Source organism: Camellia sinensis, chromosome 7 (genome assembly GCF_055761805.1).
Source record: "Camellia sinensis isolate YWXY chromosome 7, ASM5576180v1, whole genome shotgun sequence".
Classification (NCBI taxonomy): Eukaryota; Viridiplantae; Streptophyta; class Magnoliopsida; order Ericales; family Theaceae; genus Camellia; species Camellia sinensis.
In genome coordinates, this window is record NC_138967.1 from 51,831,720 (window position 1) to 51,848,230 (window position 16,511).

Genomic DNA, 16,511 nt, shown 5'->3' on the forward strand with positions numbered 1-16,511 from the left:
TCGTTAAGGGCTCGTTTAATAAACGAGCCGAGCTCGAGCTCGCATGAGCTCGGCTCGTTTATCTTTATTTAAATTATATAATAAATATATTATTTATATATTAAATAATATATAAATATATATGAATTCATTATTTATATATTAAAAATATATAAATATATATAAATAATAATATAAATACATTTTTTATAATATAAATAATATGAAAAAAAAATTATCAAGCCGAGCCGAGCCGAGCTGAGCTCGAGCCTAGTTCCTTATCGAGCCGAGCTCGAGCTCAATAAACGAGCTCGATAAGTAAACAAGCCGAGCTCGAGCTCAGCAAAACGCGGCTCGGCTCGGCTCGGTTCGTTTGCAGCCATATCAGCCGGTCAACCGACCAGCGCAAAATTTTCAAAATCCTGAAACAAATTTTAGAAGGAGGTGGTCGACTAAGAGACAACCGATTGTCCAATACTCATGTATACTTGTAAAACTAGTAACTATTTACAGTAATTTAAGTAATTTAATTTAATAAAAAATTTAGACATATTCAATTTGATGAAAGATGTAAAATATTTTGAATTTAATATTAATTCGATATTAACATTGGAGTATAATTTTTATCAAATTAAAATTTAATGAAAGGTTTCCATTTTATCACGACTATTAGGCCCCGTTTGTTTTAAGAGATAGAATGGAGGGGATTAATAGTGAGGGAATTGATAGTGAAGGGATTAATAGTGATTAATTGTTAAATTATTTTTATATAAAATAATAAAACAAATAAAAAAATATAAAAAATTAAACATTAATATTTAAAAAAAATTCCTAATATATAAAAAATAAAAAAATTTCTAATGTCCTCACTATTTTTCTAATATCATCTCTATATTCTCCTTATCAATCCTTCTTCCAAAAAAATTACTAATACCAAAAGATTAATAACGCTCTCTCAATCTCTCAAAACAAATACCTCATTAATAATCCACACGATTAGTAATCCCAATCCCCCCTAAACCCCGAAACAAACCCCTCCCTGTAAGCCAAACAAAAGGGGCCTTACTCTCCAAGGTCCGGAGTTAAACCCTGTCCCTCTTTTTAACTCTCTGTTTTTACCTCCAATTCCAGCTCCTCTCTGTTTCACTCTCTTCTCCCCATTGAGAGAGAGATAGTAGAGACCATGAGGGTTCGCCAAACCCCTTAAAATGCGCACTCCACTGACCACTCTCTCTCTAACACAGCTCAATACCCTTCTCTTTAGATCCTAATCTTCGAACAACAGTTTCTTTCTGAGAATCCGTCAGAGATTGTTCAAGCAATATCAGATTTTGAGGTGAATATTTTGTTCTTTTTATTCATCTGGGTATCTTCCAAACACAAATCTTTGATGGGTTTCGCTTTTTTTTCAAATATTTGTATGTATTGGTGGAATAATTGGATTGGGTTGTTGAGTGTATGTATTGTTTTGATCGTTTGATGTGATTATGTTTTTTTTTTTTTTGTGTATTTTTTTTCCCTTCTTTTTAATATGTGGGTTTGTAATTAATTGACTATAGGGATTTTAGGAATGGTTTGGTTTACTAATGATTGTTAGTATGTTTTTTTTTTTAATTATTAATTATTTAGTGTTTAATGTTTATTGTTTTATTGGATTTCTTTGGAACTGTTTTTTTTCCTGATCATTAGGATGTTTGCTTAACGCTGTGTGTGATTGGAAGAATTGAGAAGATATTTGGAAAGGGAAAAGGATTTTATTCATATTTTACCTAACTTTTTCTTTTCCCTTTCCAAATCACCAACTAAATACAGCGTAACAGTCCTCTTGGTAAGTTAGGTAAGGAATGAAAGGAAAAGATTATGGTAGTGAGGAAAAGAAATAACTGCGGTTTCTCACATTATGTTTGGATGAACATGATAGAAAGTGGACTCTATTGGTGTTCTTTTTTCTTCTTTTTTTTTAAATTTTTTTTTTTAATTTACATGGACAATTTAGGTATTATAAAATTTTTACCTTTCTCACTAAATGGCACCAAGTTTGGTGAAAAATAGAACATGAGTTTTAAAAGACTTCACTTTCTTTCAATTTCTTCCTTTCACATCATTTTGCCTCTCCTCATTCATACAAATAAGTGACAAGATTTTTGTTTCTCACCATTTCTTTTCTTTTATAGTCAAACCCCTCAATCCAAACGGGATATGGATTTGGTTTGATTTCTTTTGGGGTATTTGGTGTTTATAGTTTTCCTGGATTGGTTTTAGGAATTAATGACGAAAAAAGTTAAGAAGAAAGCCCGAAGTGGTCATACAGAGAAGCGAGTTTCTATCCTTTCTCAGAAAACTGAAACTTTCGCCCAGCAAAGCATTCCAAGCACTGATGATGGACTTTCAGTCATAAAAGAGAGGAAAGTGTGTTCCCATCTTGATAAGGGTATTGATTTAGCTAAATTTTCTTCAAGAATAAGGTCTATAGAACATATTAGGTGTGAAGATTGCAGAGAAGGTGTGGTTGATAGGCGGGCATGTAAGGGAAGGGGCAAGCAGGTGAAGAAGAAAGGGGGAGGTTCTGTGGACAAGAAACCCGAGTCTAAAGCAATTTGGGTTTGTTTGGAATGTGGTCATCTTTCATGCGGGGGGATTGGATTCCCAACAACCCCTCAAACCCATGCAGTTCGGCATGCCAGGCAAACCCGTCATCCATTGGCTATCCAATTTGAAAACCTTCAACTACGCTGGTGCTTCCCTTGCAATACACTTATTCCGGTTGAAAAATTGGAGGAAAGTGGTGAACAGAAAGATCCGCTGTCAGATATTGTGAAACTAATAAAGGGGCGATCATTTCAAGGGGCCTCGGTGGATGTTGAGAATGTTTATTTTGGGAGTGGCAGTGTTATAAGTGAGGTAAAATCAGAAAACACCGCAAGTAGTTTGGATGGAAAAAGTGGTTATGTGGTTAGAGGCTCGGTTAATCTGGGTAATACTTGCTTCTTTAATTCAATCATGCAGAATCTCTTAGCAATGGAGAGATTACGGAATCACTTTTTGGAATTGGATGAGTCTGTAGGTCCTCTTACCGTTTCTTTAAAGAAGCTCTTTATCGAAACTAGTCCAGAGGCTGACTTGAGAAATGTGATAAATCCAAAATCCTTTTTCGGGTTTGTTTGTGCCAAGGCTTCCCAATTTAGGGGGTATCAACAGCATGACAGTCATGAGTTGCTTCGTTGTTTACTCGATGGGTTGTGTACTGAAGAGTTGAGTGCAAGAAAACAGACTACTTCTGTGGAAAATGGGATTTCCTCAAATCTGGGTCCTACTTTTGTTGATGGCATCTTTGGGGGCCAACTATCCAGTACTGTTTCTTGTTTGGAATGTGGGCACTCGTCAACAGTGTTTGAGCCATTTCTAGATCTCTCACTTCCAGTTCCAACTAAGAAACCCCCATCTAAAAGGGCCCAACCTATTTCTCGAGCCAAGAAGCCAAAACTGCCTCCAAAACGAAGTGGAAGGATTCGTCCAAAGCTCAATAGGGATGCAGATTCTGTAGCATCTGAAAGTGTTTCAGTTCCATCAGCCGGTGGTTCATCTTCTTGCCAAGTAGAACCTACTGTGCCTGTCAAAGAAAAAGTGGGAGATGCTTTGGTCGATTCTACAGTGTTTGAATCCATTGGCCCTAGTACAGTGGCAGATAAAAAGAGTTCAGTTTCATCAAATCTCTCGACTGCTGAAGAGTTTGAAAAGAATACATTCATCAAGAATGTCATGGATAAAACAGAGGCTTCAGTTGACAATTTAGAATGGTTGGATTACCTGGAACCAAATCCTGTGTCAAATGACAATGATACGGATTCAAAACCTAATAATATTGCAGTAATTTATGATTTAGGAAAAAAATATGGTGTTCAAAACGATGCCTTGTTACAGGATGGCATAGAATCTAGCAGGCAGATCCATTCTCTTTGTATAGTAGAAACAGCAGGTTCATTGAACAATTTGACATGGTTGGATTACCTTGAACCCGATACATTATCAGATGATCCTGTTTTGGCTTCCAAAGTTAACGATGCATTAGTAGTCCAAGATTCTGGAGGCAAGGATGGTTTAGGGAATTCTTTTGAAAATGACCTCCCGTTACAAGTCCAAGATTCTGAAGTTCTGTTGCTTCCTTATAAAGAAGAAACTTCAACTAGTGGTGAGGTATTGAGAGAAGGTGAGGTTTCGTCGTCAGCTGTTGGCTGTGAACCAGATGCATTGGACTTTGATGGCTTTGGAGACTTATTTAATGAGCCAGAAATTGCTGCAGGGCCCGATGTAAAACCCTTGTCAAGTGAGAGTAATTTTCCGGCAAACGAAATTGCAGAAACTGGTTTCTTAGTTGGAAATAGCAGTGAGTCTGATCCAGATGAAGTTGATAATAGTGATTCTCCAGTGTCCGTAGAGAGCTGCTTGGCGTATTTCACGAAACCAGAGCTTCTCTCCAATGAACATGCTTGGCATTGTGAAAACTGTTCAAAAGTTCTTCGTGAGCAAAGGATGAAATCAAGGAAAAAGCGGCAGAAAGCTACATCCAAGATTCAGGTAAGTGGGGTTGAGGATAGTATTCAAAGGGCTCCATCAAGTGCAACAAAGGATTGCCTTTGCTCTAATGAGGTCAAAAACCTTACTATCGGAGATAACAGAAAAGATGTAGTTGGTACTTTTGATGAAAGCTTTGTGTCCAATAATGGGAAAACTGAAGATAACCAGAATTACAAAGATGAGACCAATCAGAAAAAAGAGCTGATCCTAGCAATTTCCCAGTCAAAAGATGGAAATGGTGAGATGAACAATTCACTTGCAGAGCTATCACAGTCTTCAAGTTGTTATAGAACTTGTAGTCAAGCAAGTGTCAGTGGTGAAGCCAGTGATTCTTGCAGTGTTAAGGAGCCTACTTGTGGTGGATGTGACACCGATGAGGTACAGCAAAGGAAATCACAGTTGTTACCTGGAGTATCTGATTCTGAAGGAAGTGACAGTCAGGAGATCCATTCTGAGAGCATGATGGTGAAGAGGGATGCAAGTAAAAGGATACTCATTAATAAGGCACCACCTATTTTGACCATTCATCTGAAGAGGTTCAGCCAAGATGCTCGTGGTCGCTTAAGTAAATTGAATGGCCATGTGGGTTTCAGTGATACAATTGATCTAAGGCCATACATGGATCCTAGGTGTGCTTCTAACCCTTGCTTGGACGAATTACTAATTATTAATGCTGCAATTGCATTTGCTGCTTATCTTCTTCTTCTTCTTCTTCCCTTTTTTTTTTTTTTTTTTTTTCTGCTTCTTATGTCTTCTCTACTAATTATTTGGAAAAACCATTTCTCTCTTAATGCTTTTTTATTTTCAACCTTTTATGTTTTTTAACAAAATTGTCTTTGTTGTTATTCATTGAAAACTTTAGTTAATTTCCTTTTTCTTCTTGATGCATCCAAGCAGTTTCTTTTTTCAGACATCAAGCTGGATAATTGGATTTTCATGACCCCGTTTGTAGGGGGAAAAAACAACCTAGTTTTTCATATTTGATTGCTATAACTTTAATTTTCTGGATGACAATGAAGATTGGGGTATAAATGTGCACAGAACTGTTGCACCAATCTAATATCTAGTCTGGGGGAGAACTTCATGTTATACCAGAAAATGGGATCGTCAACAGGCTGAGATATTCTGTCATAGGTCTTAATAATAATATATTGGTGCTAATATCATAGTAGTTAGAGCATCTCCAACGGTGAACCAAATTTTTCACCAAATTTGAGTAAAAAAAAGCCAATTTTCTCAATCTGATATGGCTTGCTCCAACCGTGCATCAAAAGGGAAGTAGTTGACCGGTTGGTTGACCAGCCGGTCGACTGGTAAGGCCACTTTTTTTTGAACCGTTTGAACTAGTAATTTGAACCATTTGAACCAATTTGAACCAATTCGCAGGCCAATTTTTGCATGAGCCGGTCGACCGGTTGGTCAACCGGGGGATCGACCACTTAGTGTAAAATTTTCACAAATTTCTGCTTCAACGGCTATGCACAGTGAATTGGTGAAAGAAGCAAGCCGTCCTCAGTTTGGTGAAACCTTTGATGTTTTCTCAATTTGATACTAATTTGCTAAAACCATTGGAACTCCAAAAAGTGGCTTTTTCACCAAATTTCAAATCTGATGCAAAGTTTGATGAACCGTTGGAGATGGCCTTATCTGTGATGTGGAGCCTGTGAAGAAGGATAAGGGCAAATTGGAAATTTTACGTGGGAGCCTATTCAGGACATTATGTATTGAAGTTTAGGGTTTTTGAGCATTTATTTTATATTGTCTACAGCGTAGTATGCTTCTGGACGTAATTATTTCTGTTTCATTAGCTTTAGTTGTTGAGAATAGTTTGGTATTTTCTAGTTTTCTGGACATGGCTGTACTACAAGTCATAACAAACCAAGTTATATTGTTATTGGGTTTTAGTGCTAGCGGAAAAAGAAGTTTGTTGGCCTCCAGTTATTTGTATGATTTTTCTGTTCAAGGAAGTTTGACTTCTAAGAATTTGAGTGGAGTTGGTGTGATTTTTCTTAAGCCTTGTCAAGTTGGGATTCTTTTCTTCATTTTCTTCTGTTATTAGCATAGCTGCTAGATTACTATTCTTGCAGTGCTGTTCACAGCCACCAAACAACCCATATTATTTTCTGAAATGCTGCCTCATCCAACTAAACCAATCCCAACATTTCTCTACCTGTAACCTTTAATCAGCAACAAAATCTCTGCAAATCCAGAAACTTACCACTTCTAAAATCAAGAAACATTTCTCCATAAACCTTATAATATTTGTTCTACCATTTAAAACATTGAAAGTACAATCTTTCTGTAACATGAGACCCACTTGAAAGCCAATTACACCAAACGAAACCAAACCAAGCCTTATGTCCCAAACTTCCTAAAATCTACTTGGCATGTATGGTGTGGCTTTGGAATGGCATTTCGGAGTGGGTAGGATAGATTCTCATCATACATTTGATTTGCTGTGGGAAACAGTGTGCATGTGAAATTTTGGAATCATCTAAGGTGCGGGGAGGAGAAATTGGATGAAACTTATCCTAGTATTGCTAGAATTGCAATTACTAAAGAGGCAGTATTAGTGAGTGCCACAAGGTAGAGCAATGGGTTTTTTTGGGGAATATTGGCCTTTGGAGAGAGATGAATGATTGGGACTTGGGAGGTGGAAGATTGTTGGAGCTTCTTGAGCATCTCTATTCTTTCCCCCACATAGGTGAGAGGGAGGGTGCTTTGTTTGGGATGAGCTTGAAGTCAGGAAGATTTGAGGTGAAATTCTATCACTAGACATTGATTGGTCAAAGAAGGTCAGGCTTCCCTTGGAAAGAAGTGTGGGGTTGCTGAGGCCCCTTCAAAGGTTGGTTTTTTTGTTTGGACTATGGCACATGACAAGATTCTTCTTATTGATAACTTGATGAGAAAGAAAAGTCATATTAATTGGTGTTGTCTTTGCAAGTATGATGGTGAATCTTTGAGCCATCTTCTTATCCACTTTGAGTGAAGAGAGAGTTGCGGTCAGTCATTGATTCTTATTGTGTTTGGGTGGAATAAGTGTTCCCTTAGAAGTTAGAAGGTGGCGGATATTTTCTTCTCTTGGAGAGGTGCTATGGTAAGATGAATGGTTGATTATAGAAGTTAGAAAATAGATGCCCAAATAGGCTAGATATAGGGTTAATTGCACTAGTGAGTGGTGGGTATGGCTTGATATACAATGTTGGACCTATTTCCTAAGAACTTAAGCATTTGTTATTAGTGATGATCAAATATGGTATCATAGCTTAGGTTGGGTATTAGAGAAGAAAGGGGTGACGAAAGGTTACATTGATGTGATTAGAGATATGTATGAAGATGTGATGACCACTATTAGATTGCCGGCTGGAGAGACAAATGAATTTTCAATTACTATAGGGTTACACCAAGGATCAACCTTAAGTACTTATCTGTTTACTTTAGTTATGGATGAGTTGATGAGAAATATTCAGGATGATGTGCCATGTTGTATGCTTTTTGTAGATAATATCGTGTTAGTGGATGAGACTATAAAAAGAGGTAACACTAAGTTAGAGACTTGGAGAGAAGCACTTAAATCTAAAGGATTTAGAATAAGCAGAACTAAGACAGAGTATATGGAGTGTAATTTTAGTAACAGTAACAATAGAAGCAGAGGAGAACTGAAGATTGAGGACCAAGCACTGCCTATGAGTGAACATTTTCATTATTTAGGATTGATTATCATAACGGCTAGGGAGATTGGAGCAGATGTGGTCCATAGGATTAAAGCGGGGTGGCTTAAGTGGAAGAGTGCGTCTGGGATACTATGCGATAAATGAGTACCCACCAGACTAAAAAGGAAGTTCTATAGAATGGCCATTAGACCAGCGATGTTGTATGAGATGGAATGTTGGGCAATTAAGAAACAATATGTAGATAAAATGAGTGTTGCTGAGATGAGGATGCTAAGGTAGATGTGTGGCAAGACTGACAGAGTTAGGAATGAGTATATTCGAGAATGGGTAAGAGTAGTACCGATAGAAGATAAATTGAGAGAGAATAGATTGAGATAGTTTGGTCATATACAACCAACAGAGGCAATAGTGAAGAGATGTGATACAATAATGGTAGATGGAAGTGTTAGGGGAAGGGGCAGACCTAGATTGACGTGGGCTAGTGTAGTAAATAGAGATATAAATCTTCTTAATTTGAGTAACGATATGGCCTTGTATAGAGTCGAATAGAGAAGAAGGATTCATGTAGTTGACCCCATTTGATGGGATTTATGGCTCGGCTTGGTTTGGTTTATATTTTGTTTCTCTCTATATATGTTTGTTTACTCTTCGTTGTAAGATTGGATTGCATGTGAGAGAGGGTGTTGGATAGTTTGATATACGTTGTTCTGCTCACCTTCAACTTGAATTTAATCACACCTTATTGATAAATCACCACTAATCCCAAAAGCTAGAATCATTATGTAAGGCTAGAAAGACATAAATCTATAGTGTCTTTTGATTTGCATGTGCATGCATGGTTGATGACGAGTCGGTGGACCATTTGCTTATCCATTGCAAGGTGGCTTCAGACTTGTTGGGATTAGTGCTTGCGTGCATTATTGTCAAATCGCGAATTGAATCATGAATCATTTTGCGAAAATAATGAATCGTGAATCGTAAGATTTATTTTATTTAATATGATATATAATTCTACATATTTATGTACATATAAAAATACATACAGTGTTTAAAATAAAGTAAATTATCAATATGACTATATTGTGTACATATAAAATCATGTATATCAATATAACTAATTAATCCCTTCTCTATGTCGTTATAGTTTGGCAAAAACGACGTCATTTCATGTATCATGTAAACAAAAATAGAAATAGAATTGAATCGCAATGAATTGTTTGAATTGTAGTGATTCGTACGATTCACTCAATTTCTGATTCAACAGCACGATTCAAATCGTTTTTGTTGAAACTCGTATGAATCGAATCACGAATCATATGATTCTAACAACCATGCTTGCGTGGTTTGGGATGCATTGGGTTTTCCAAAGGATGTACTGAACGTGTTGCATGGATGGAGAGGAGGATGGTAGGGAAGCAGCTACTGAAGATACAGATGCTAGTGCTTTTATGCTTGATGTGGCTTTTAGGATAGGAGGGCAACAAAAGGACTTTTGAATGATTTGAGGAACTTGTTCGTAAATTCAAGACTTTGTTTTTGTTCATTTTGTATAGTTCGGTTAAATGTTTAGTTTGGCTGAGTTTGGATCAGATGGTAGATGTTTCAGATTCCTTACATAGGTGACACACATGGTAGAGACCATGTTGTTAATAAATTGAACAATTCTTAGCAAAGTGTATAGACCTTCTTTGCTTTTGTTTTGTTCAATACATGTTATCATAGTTTAACTAATGTACATGGGAGACATCCCCTTTTTATGCTTTTTATAAATATAAATTCCTTTACGTCTCAAAAAAAAAAAAAAAAAAAGTGCACAGTAGAGTAATTGGAACTTAGTTATGATAACATACTGAGGTTTTAAGTTCTGATCAGAATTGAGATGATCAGATGAGGTTTTGTTCAACAAAGTTTGAGTTGATTGAAATGAAGAAATAGTGGTCTTAATTTTATCCTTGAATGGATAGGATTGGGTCCTGATCACAATCAGGTGCAAAGTAGACCAATTTAGTCTAAGAAGCACGCTTTTAAAAATGTTTCATGTCGGACACCCGTTTAAAAATATCCTTGATATATTTATTTTAAGAACTGGACACATTTCGAACACTAGGATAACAACCTTGTCCATCGCTTTAGACAGACTTCAAATCCAATGATGAAATAAAACAAAGAGATTTATATTTATTAATCCTTTCTCTGGAATTTTTAATGTTAAGAATTCTACAGCGCAGAATTTCCAATTTGCTTATGAATTTTGCTTTCTAAAGTAGTTATTAAGACTTTTTGTTCACACTTCTTTTCTAATATGTATAATCTGAAAATTGTTTCTTACTATTCTGATATAATAAAATATAAATTTATTTGTGTTGTAAAAATAAAGAAATAGTTATTATTTTCATGTGTACATATGGCTTGGGTCATACAGATCTGCTTTCATACGACTCTGGTCACAAGCATCAGAAGAGAGAGAGAGAGAGAGAGTCAATAAATCCATAAAGCATATATATAGAGGAGCTCTTATTTTTATAGTCAAATAGCCCCAGGCACCATTGATGTCGTGTACTATTTGTTGGTGTACCCTGTTGCATCCTGTACAATAGAGTTACCATGTATTCAAGTGTTGTACCCTGACTTTCTGGAACTAATAATAGTATCTGATTAATGTTAGTCAAAATAATGATTTTATCTGACATACCTTAAAGTTTTTAAACTTGTATTGCCCAAAGTTCTTAAAACATTTAAATGCCTCTTTTTTTCACCATTTTTAAACAGTTATAAGTATATATGTTTATAAAAAATGAAAAAAACAAAATTAGAAAACTTATAGGTCATAGCCCTGAGGTTTATGTTGTGTGGCCTGTGCCTTGTGAGAGTGAAACACCTTACCTCGTGCTTTTTTGCCTTTGAAAATGCTGTGATAAAATGTATTCTTGAATTGGTGCTTGAGTTACACACTGAGGTGAGAAGATCAAGGTGTTAAGTCAGATGTTTGCATGCCAGTATAATGAAGAAAAAAAATGGAGGGAGCTGATTTGTTTCGTTAGTTTATTTAAATTTTAGGATTGTTCTAGTTATCTTGAATCTAGCCTGCAGTCAAGTTTAAGTGTTTTATTTTTATTGGACATTTGAGCTTTTAGTAGTAGTCAAATTGTTACTAAATTTGATTCGCTTGGTAATGAGGAAACTTTAAGCCAAAGCAACTTGCTTGGGCACCAATGTTTGGTAGGAAACACCATTAAGAAATCAAGACTCGCAATACTTGAATATTAGAAACGAAACAGGGTACATAACATGCACATAATTACTAACATAAGTCATGAGCTGTTCTCAACATACAAATGCAAATGCTATTGGGGAATATGAATCTACCCACCGTGGAGATTTGGATTTTCCCCAAAAGTAGGACTATTGTTTCTACTATATGACATCCCAGCCCTCCCCTGGAAGTATTGCCTGCTATGACACAGCCCAACAGCCGGCCTCACTGATTTGTCCCTCTGGGCTCCAAACCCCAAAGGTACCTCCACAGTGGAGGTGTCCTACACCATCTTATGAGTCCATCATGGACAACATTCACAACTGATGTGGGATGCCAACATCCACACTTTGGTGCAAGCACAACCCTAGCTTTGATACCATGTCAAATGCATGGCCCAACTTCCGTCTGGAAGTATTGTCCTCTATAGCCCAACCCAACAGCCAGCCTCTCAGGTTTGTCTGTTTGGGCTCCAAACCAAAAGGCACCTCCACAATTGTGTCCTGCATCATCTTATAAGTCCATCATGGACATAATCCACAACTGATCCGGGATGCCAATAGTTTCCTAAATTCTTTATTTCTTTACCGTAGAGTAAAGCAACTATCAAATAGAAGATAGGAAGAAGCGCATTAATCTCATCCACCTTAAATGGAAAAATAAGAACAAGTGTCCATACATTCAATAGAAGGGAAGTTACATCCCTAATGCTGATACTGGAAATGATTGATTACGTACCAAAGGATTCAAATATCGGAAGAGGTAATGTAGAAACAGCTATGGTTCTAGTTAAACATTAATTTAGCTCATTCAGTCAAGTCTTCTGTTACAAGCTTATGTGCATACAGCTTCCACAAGTCTGCTACAGACAAATTTATCTAACCACAGCATGCACAAGTATGTGGGTATTGATTTTTTAGTAGATATGTGAATGATATGTTTTGTATGTCAATTATGTGAAGGATGCCAACGTTACGTTGGTATGTATTACTGTTCAATGCTTTAAACATATTTAGAAGTGCTTTTCACTATTTAGATGTCTCTTGCATAACAATTAACAGCATTAATGCTTAATATGTGATTCTAAATTAGACTCTTCATTTTTTCCTTTAATAGGAAATAGAATTTTACACAAAAAAGGCCGAAGGGGGCAGAACCTATAGGCATTCAGTAAATACACACGGTGTCTATTTCCTTGTAATTAGAAGTGCTTATCAGTTATCACTGTGAGCTGGGAATATTTATTGGAGCATTAGGTTTTAGATTCTGATGCTTTTAGGCCCCATGTTGGTGCTGGGGCGCATTGAGCTTGAATGACTTTTTGCAGCAGCCCTTATAGTGCTTTATTGTGTTTGGTTTCATTCTTACGAGTACTTTGATTTTTGGAGTTTTGTTGTAATAACAAGAATCAGTGAAGTGATAACTAAGGTGCTTTAGCAGAAAAGAGGAAGCAAAAGCCCTTTTCAAGGAGTAGCAACTAAACATGAAACCCTTTCACAACCAACTCTACTCTATAAAACTTTCAGTTGAAAGCTCAAAAGAGAGAAGGATGGAAAAAGACGGAGAAAGTTAGAGAGAAACTTTCTTCTTGAGAGCTAGAAGAGAGAGTTAGAAAAAAGAAAGAGAAATATGAAGAAAATCGAAGGGAATTCAAATTCATCCTCTTGGACTTGAGAATTGAACATTTAGGTGATTTAGAAAACCTTACGTGAAGTGTTTAAGTTAAACTATGATCATTAAGTTATAATTACTCAGTAAATTCTCTTTCTTAGAGACTAAGTAAGATTAGTTTGAGTTAAACTTAGTCACTTAAGCTAATGAAACAATTCATTAGAAGCCATCTTTTATTGTTTTGGAGCCTGACTTGACATTACTTGATGGTTTTTAAGTAACCTTGCATGCAGTGGCGATTCCAGAAATATTGGTTAGGGTAGTCATTCAAACATTTAAAATTTATGCACACATTAATATTATTATTATTATTATTTACACCTTTCACTTTCAACAAATCTCATAGGCAACTATATTTACCAAGAGATTTTGTATTTTTCTTTTTTAATTGTAAAGATAGGTTGTTTAATCAACAGTTAGAACTCAAAAAATAGTGTGTGAAGTAAATCTATTTTGGTTATGGCGCACACCATACACTTCATTTTATGAATGCATTTTTTTGATCTATAGTTTTTTATTAGAGTGTTACATTCAGAATAAAAAAATACTAAGTGGGTTGTAAGGTAGGTGTCCAAAGTTTGGAGTAGGTGAGTTGGGTATTCAAAATTTGTGAAATAAATATTCGAAATATGTGAATTTATGGCACTGATTTCTTTCTTTGTGCTTTCTTGCCTTCTACATACATATGTTACTACAAATCCTACTTCCATCAGCTCATCATCTGGTCGGCATCAGCCTTATTTTACCAAGTCACAGCTATTTTCATCTGGGTTCACCTTTTCTTCTTTTTTTTTTTCTTTCCTCTGAAGGATCATTCAACGTTTGAACAACAATTTAATCAATCCATTGTGTTCTGTACTTTTTATGCAGCATTTACAAACACTTATTGCCTGACCGGATAATTTTTTTAATTGATTTAATTTTATTAAATCCGATAATGAACTAATTAATAAAGAAACATGAGAAAAGTTAGAAGAATGTATATAATGCTCTTGACATTTGAAAGTTTCCTTCTTAAATTAACTTCGTGAAATATCAATCATTCACTTTCAACAAATCTCATAGGCGGCTATATTTACCAAGAGATTTTTTGTTTTTCTTTTTTAATTGTAAAGATAGGTTGTTTAATCAACAGTAGAACTCAAACAATAGTGTATGAAGTAAATTCATTTTGGTTATGGCTCACACCATACACTTCATTTTATGAATGCATTTTTTTGATCTATAGTTTTTTATTAGAGTGTTACATTCAGAATAAAAGAATATTGTGAGTGGGTTGTAAGTTAGGTGTCCAAAGTTTGGAGTAGGTGAGTTGGGTATTCAAAATTTGTGAAATAAATATTCAGAATATGTGAATTTATGGCACTGATTTCTTTCTATGTGCTTTCTTGCCTTCTACATACATATGTTACTACAAATTCTACTTGCATCAGCTCATCATTTGGTCGTCATCAGCCTTATTTTACCAAGTCACAGCTATTTTGATCTGGGTTCTTTTTTTTCTTTTTTTTTTTCCTCTGAAGGATCATTCAACATTTGAACTACAAGTAATCAATCCATTGTGTTCTGTACTCTTTACGCAGCGTTTACAGACACTTATTGCCTGACCGGATAATTTTTTTAATTGATTTAATTTTATTAAATCCGAAAATGAACTAATTAATATAGAAACATGAGAAAAGTTAGAAGAATGTATATAATGCTCTTAGACATTTGAAAGTTTCCTTCTTAAATTAATTTCGTGAAACATTTATACAAACCAAATTGATAATTCTTTTATATGAACTCATATACAAAGCATTTTTGTTCACAGTGCACTTTGATCCTCTTCTACTCTTTTTTCCTTGTTTTGTGCCCCTCTTCTTTATGTGCTTCTTTCAACTTGTAACACCGTCTCTGTTTCTTATATGTATTTTGTATAAAGTATAGCCAACCTCTGTAACTTGCAAGCACCGAGTGTCTTATATATATGTAATCTTATTTTTTTTTGTAAATGATAATGTCGTGTTAATTTATCTTAATTATAATAAACTACAGGTGCACAGAGATGGATGAGTACAAATTTTGTTTGGTTGGTGTGGTGGAGCATCTAGGTACCATGAGGGGAGGCCACTATGTTGCATATGTCCGAGGTGTAAAAGGAAATGGGAAGGCTGAGAAAGAAAACGGTGATTTTGTGTGGTATCATGCTAGTGATGCTAACGTGCGTGAGGCATCTTTGGAAGAAGTTCTTGGCTGTGAAGCCTACATCCTATTTTATGAAAAAATTTGAGCAAATTATTATTTTCCATTCATTTTGACCTTTCTAATTGATTGATTTTGGGGATTAAGTTGAGCACCCTACACAAGAGGGGGAGATAGAGAGAGTGAGTGTACAACAATTACAGAAAAATTTGTTACTTTTTTTTTTTTTGAAATCTTTTCTTTTTTCTTTTCTTTTGATGTGCAAAAAGTTCTAAGATGTACATCTTCAAATCATTAAATGAGAAAATGGGTTTTGTTCTCTGCAACTGCTTAGTTGCCGATAATATCTTTAGACGAAGAACATGTGTTATTATTATGTTTCACCACAGCTAATGCACTTGCACACTACTAGTTGCGAATATGAGTTCGCTGGAGGTCCAGGTTAATGATTTGTTCTACAATGGCATGACAATAATTTCTTTTGGGAGGCTGCGAATAAATAAGTTCTGAAGGTACAAAGCTCTCTGCTCAAGTTTAAATACTGTTTTGACATCCACTTATATTGTTCTAATGCATTGTAAATGCTCTTTTTTGCAGCGAAGTCTTCAGATTCAGAACAACCTTGCTCAGAAAAAGGTCACTGCGCTATAGTGGATTCAAGACTTCACCTGGTATGTTTGAGTAGCTTATACATGTGATTTATGGGTGGTTATAAGTATTCGGGATTTGGAAAAATAGCCAAGAACAGGGCAAAGTCAAGATTTAATGTGGAAGTGTCATAGCTTAAGTTAGATGTGGCCTTCTTCTCATGCAATCATTGTTGTAATGCTTGAAGGTTCCTGGAGCCTGCTTTTTTTAGACAACCACATGAGAACAATTTTATTAGAGAATGAACATACCACACATCCAGCAATTTTTTTTTTTTTTTGGTGGTGGAGGAGAGGGAGAAGGGAAAGGGAATCCTGAGTATCAGTCGAGGGTCTATTATTTGGCGGATTGGTTCTTTTCCACCACATGAGGTCATGTAGTTACATTTGGCATTCAATCCCTTTCTTTTGGGCAAATTACACCAGTAATTCTTGTAGTTTGCTCCCAGTGTCATTTTGGTTCTTGCAGTTTCAATTTACTTGATTTTGCTCCTAAATTTTGAATGTTGCATCACTTTGGTCCAATAG

At 35.7% G+C, this 16,511-nt stretch overlaps 1 protein-coding gene across 1 annotated transcript; it reads left to right on the forward strand.

Moving 5' to 3' along the window:
* Positions 1-1,008: 1,008 nt before the first annotated feature.
* Positions 1,009-15,662, forward strand: LOC114262760 (ubiquitin carboxyl-terminal hydrolase 2). Its single transcript, XM_028203153.2, has 3 exons — positions 1,009-1,315; positions 2,242-5,183; positions 15,190-15,662. The coding sequence occupies exons 2-3, from the start codon at positions 2,248-2,250 to the stop codon at positions 15,422-15,424; spliced, it is 3,171 nt and encodes a 1,056-aa protein (XP_028058954.2). The 5' UTR covers positions 1,009-1,315; positions 2,242-2,247; the 3' UTR covers positions 15,425-15,662.
* The last annotated feature ends 849 nt before the right edge of the window (positions 15,663-16,511 follow it).

Excerpts from the sequence above, each read along its gene's own strand:
- LOC114262760 (XM_028203153.2), top strand. The coding sequence starts at position 2,248 with ATGACGAAAAAAGTTAAGAAGAAAGCCCGAAGTGGTCATACAGAGAAG. Across the intron at positions 5,184-15,189 it reads AGGCCATACATGGATCCTAG|GTGCACAGAGATGGATGAGT; the intron begins GTGTGCTTCTAA and ends AATAAACTACAG.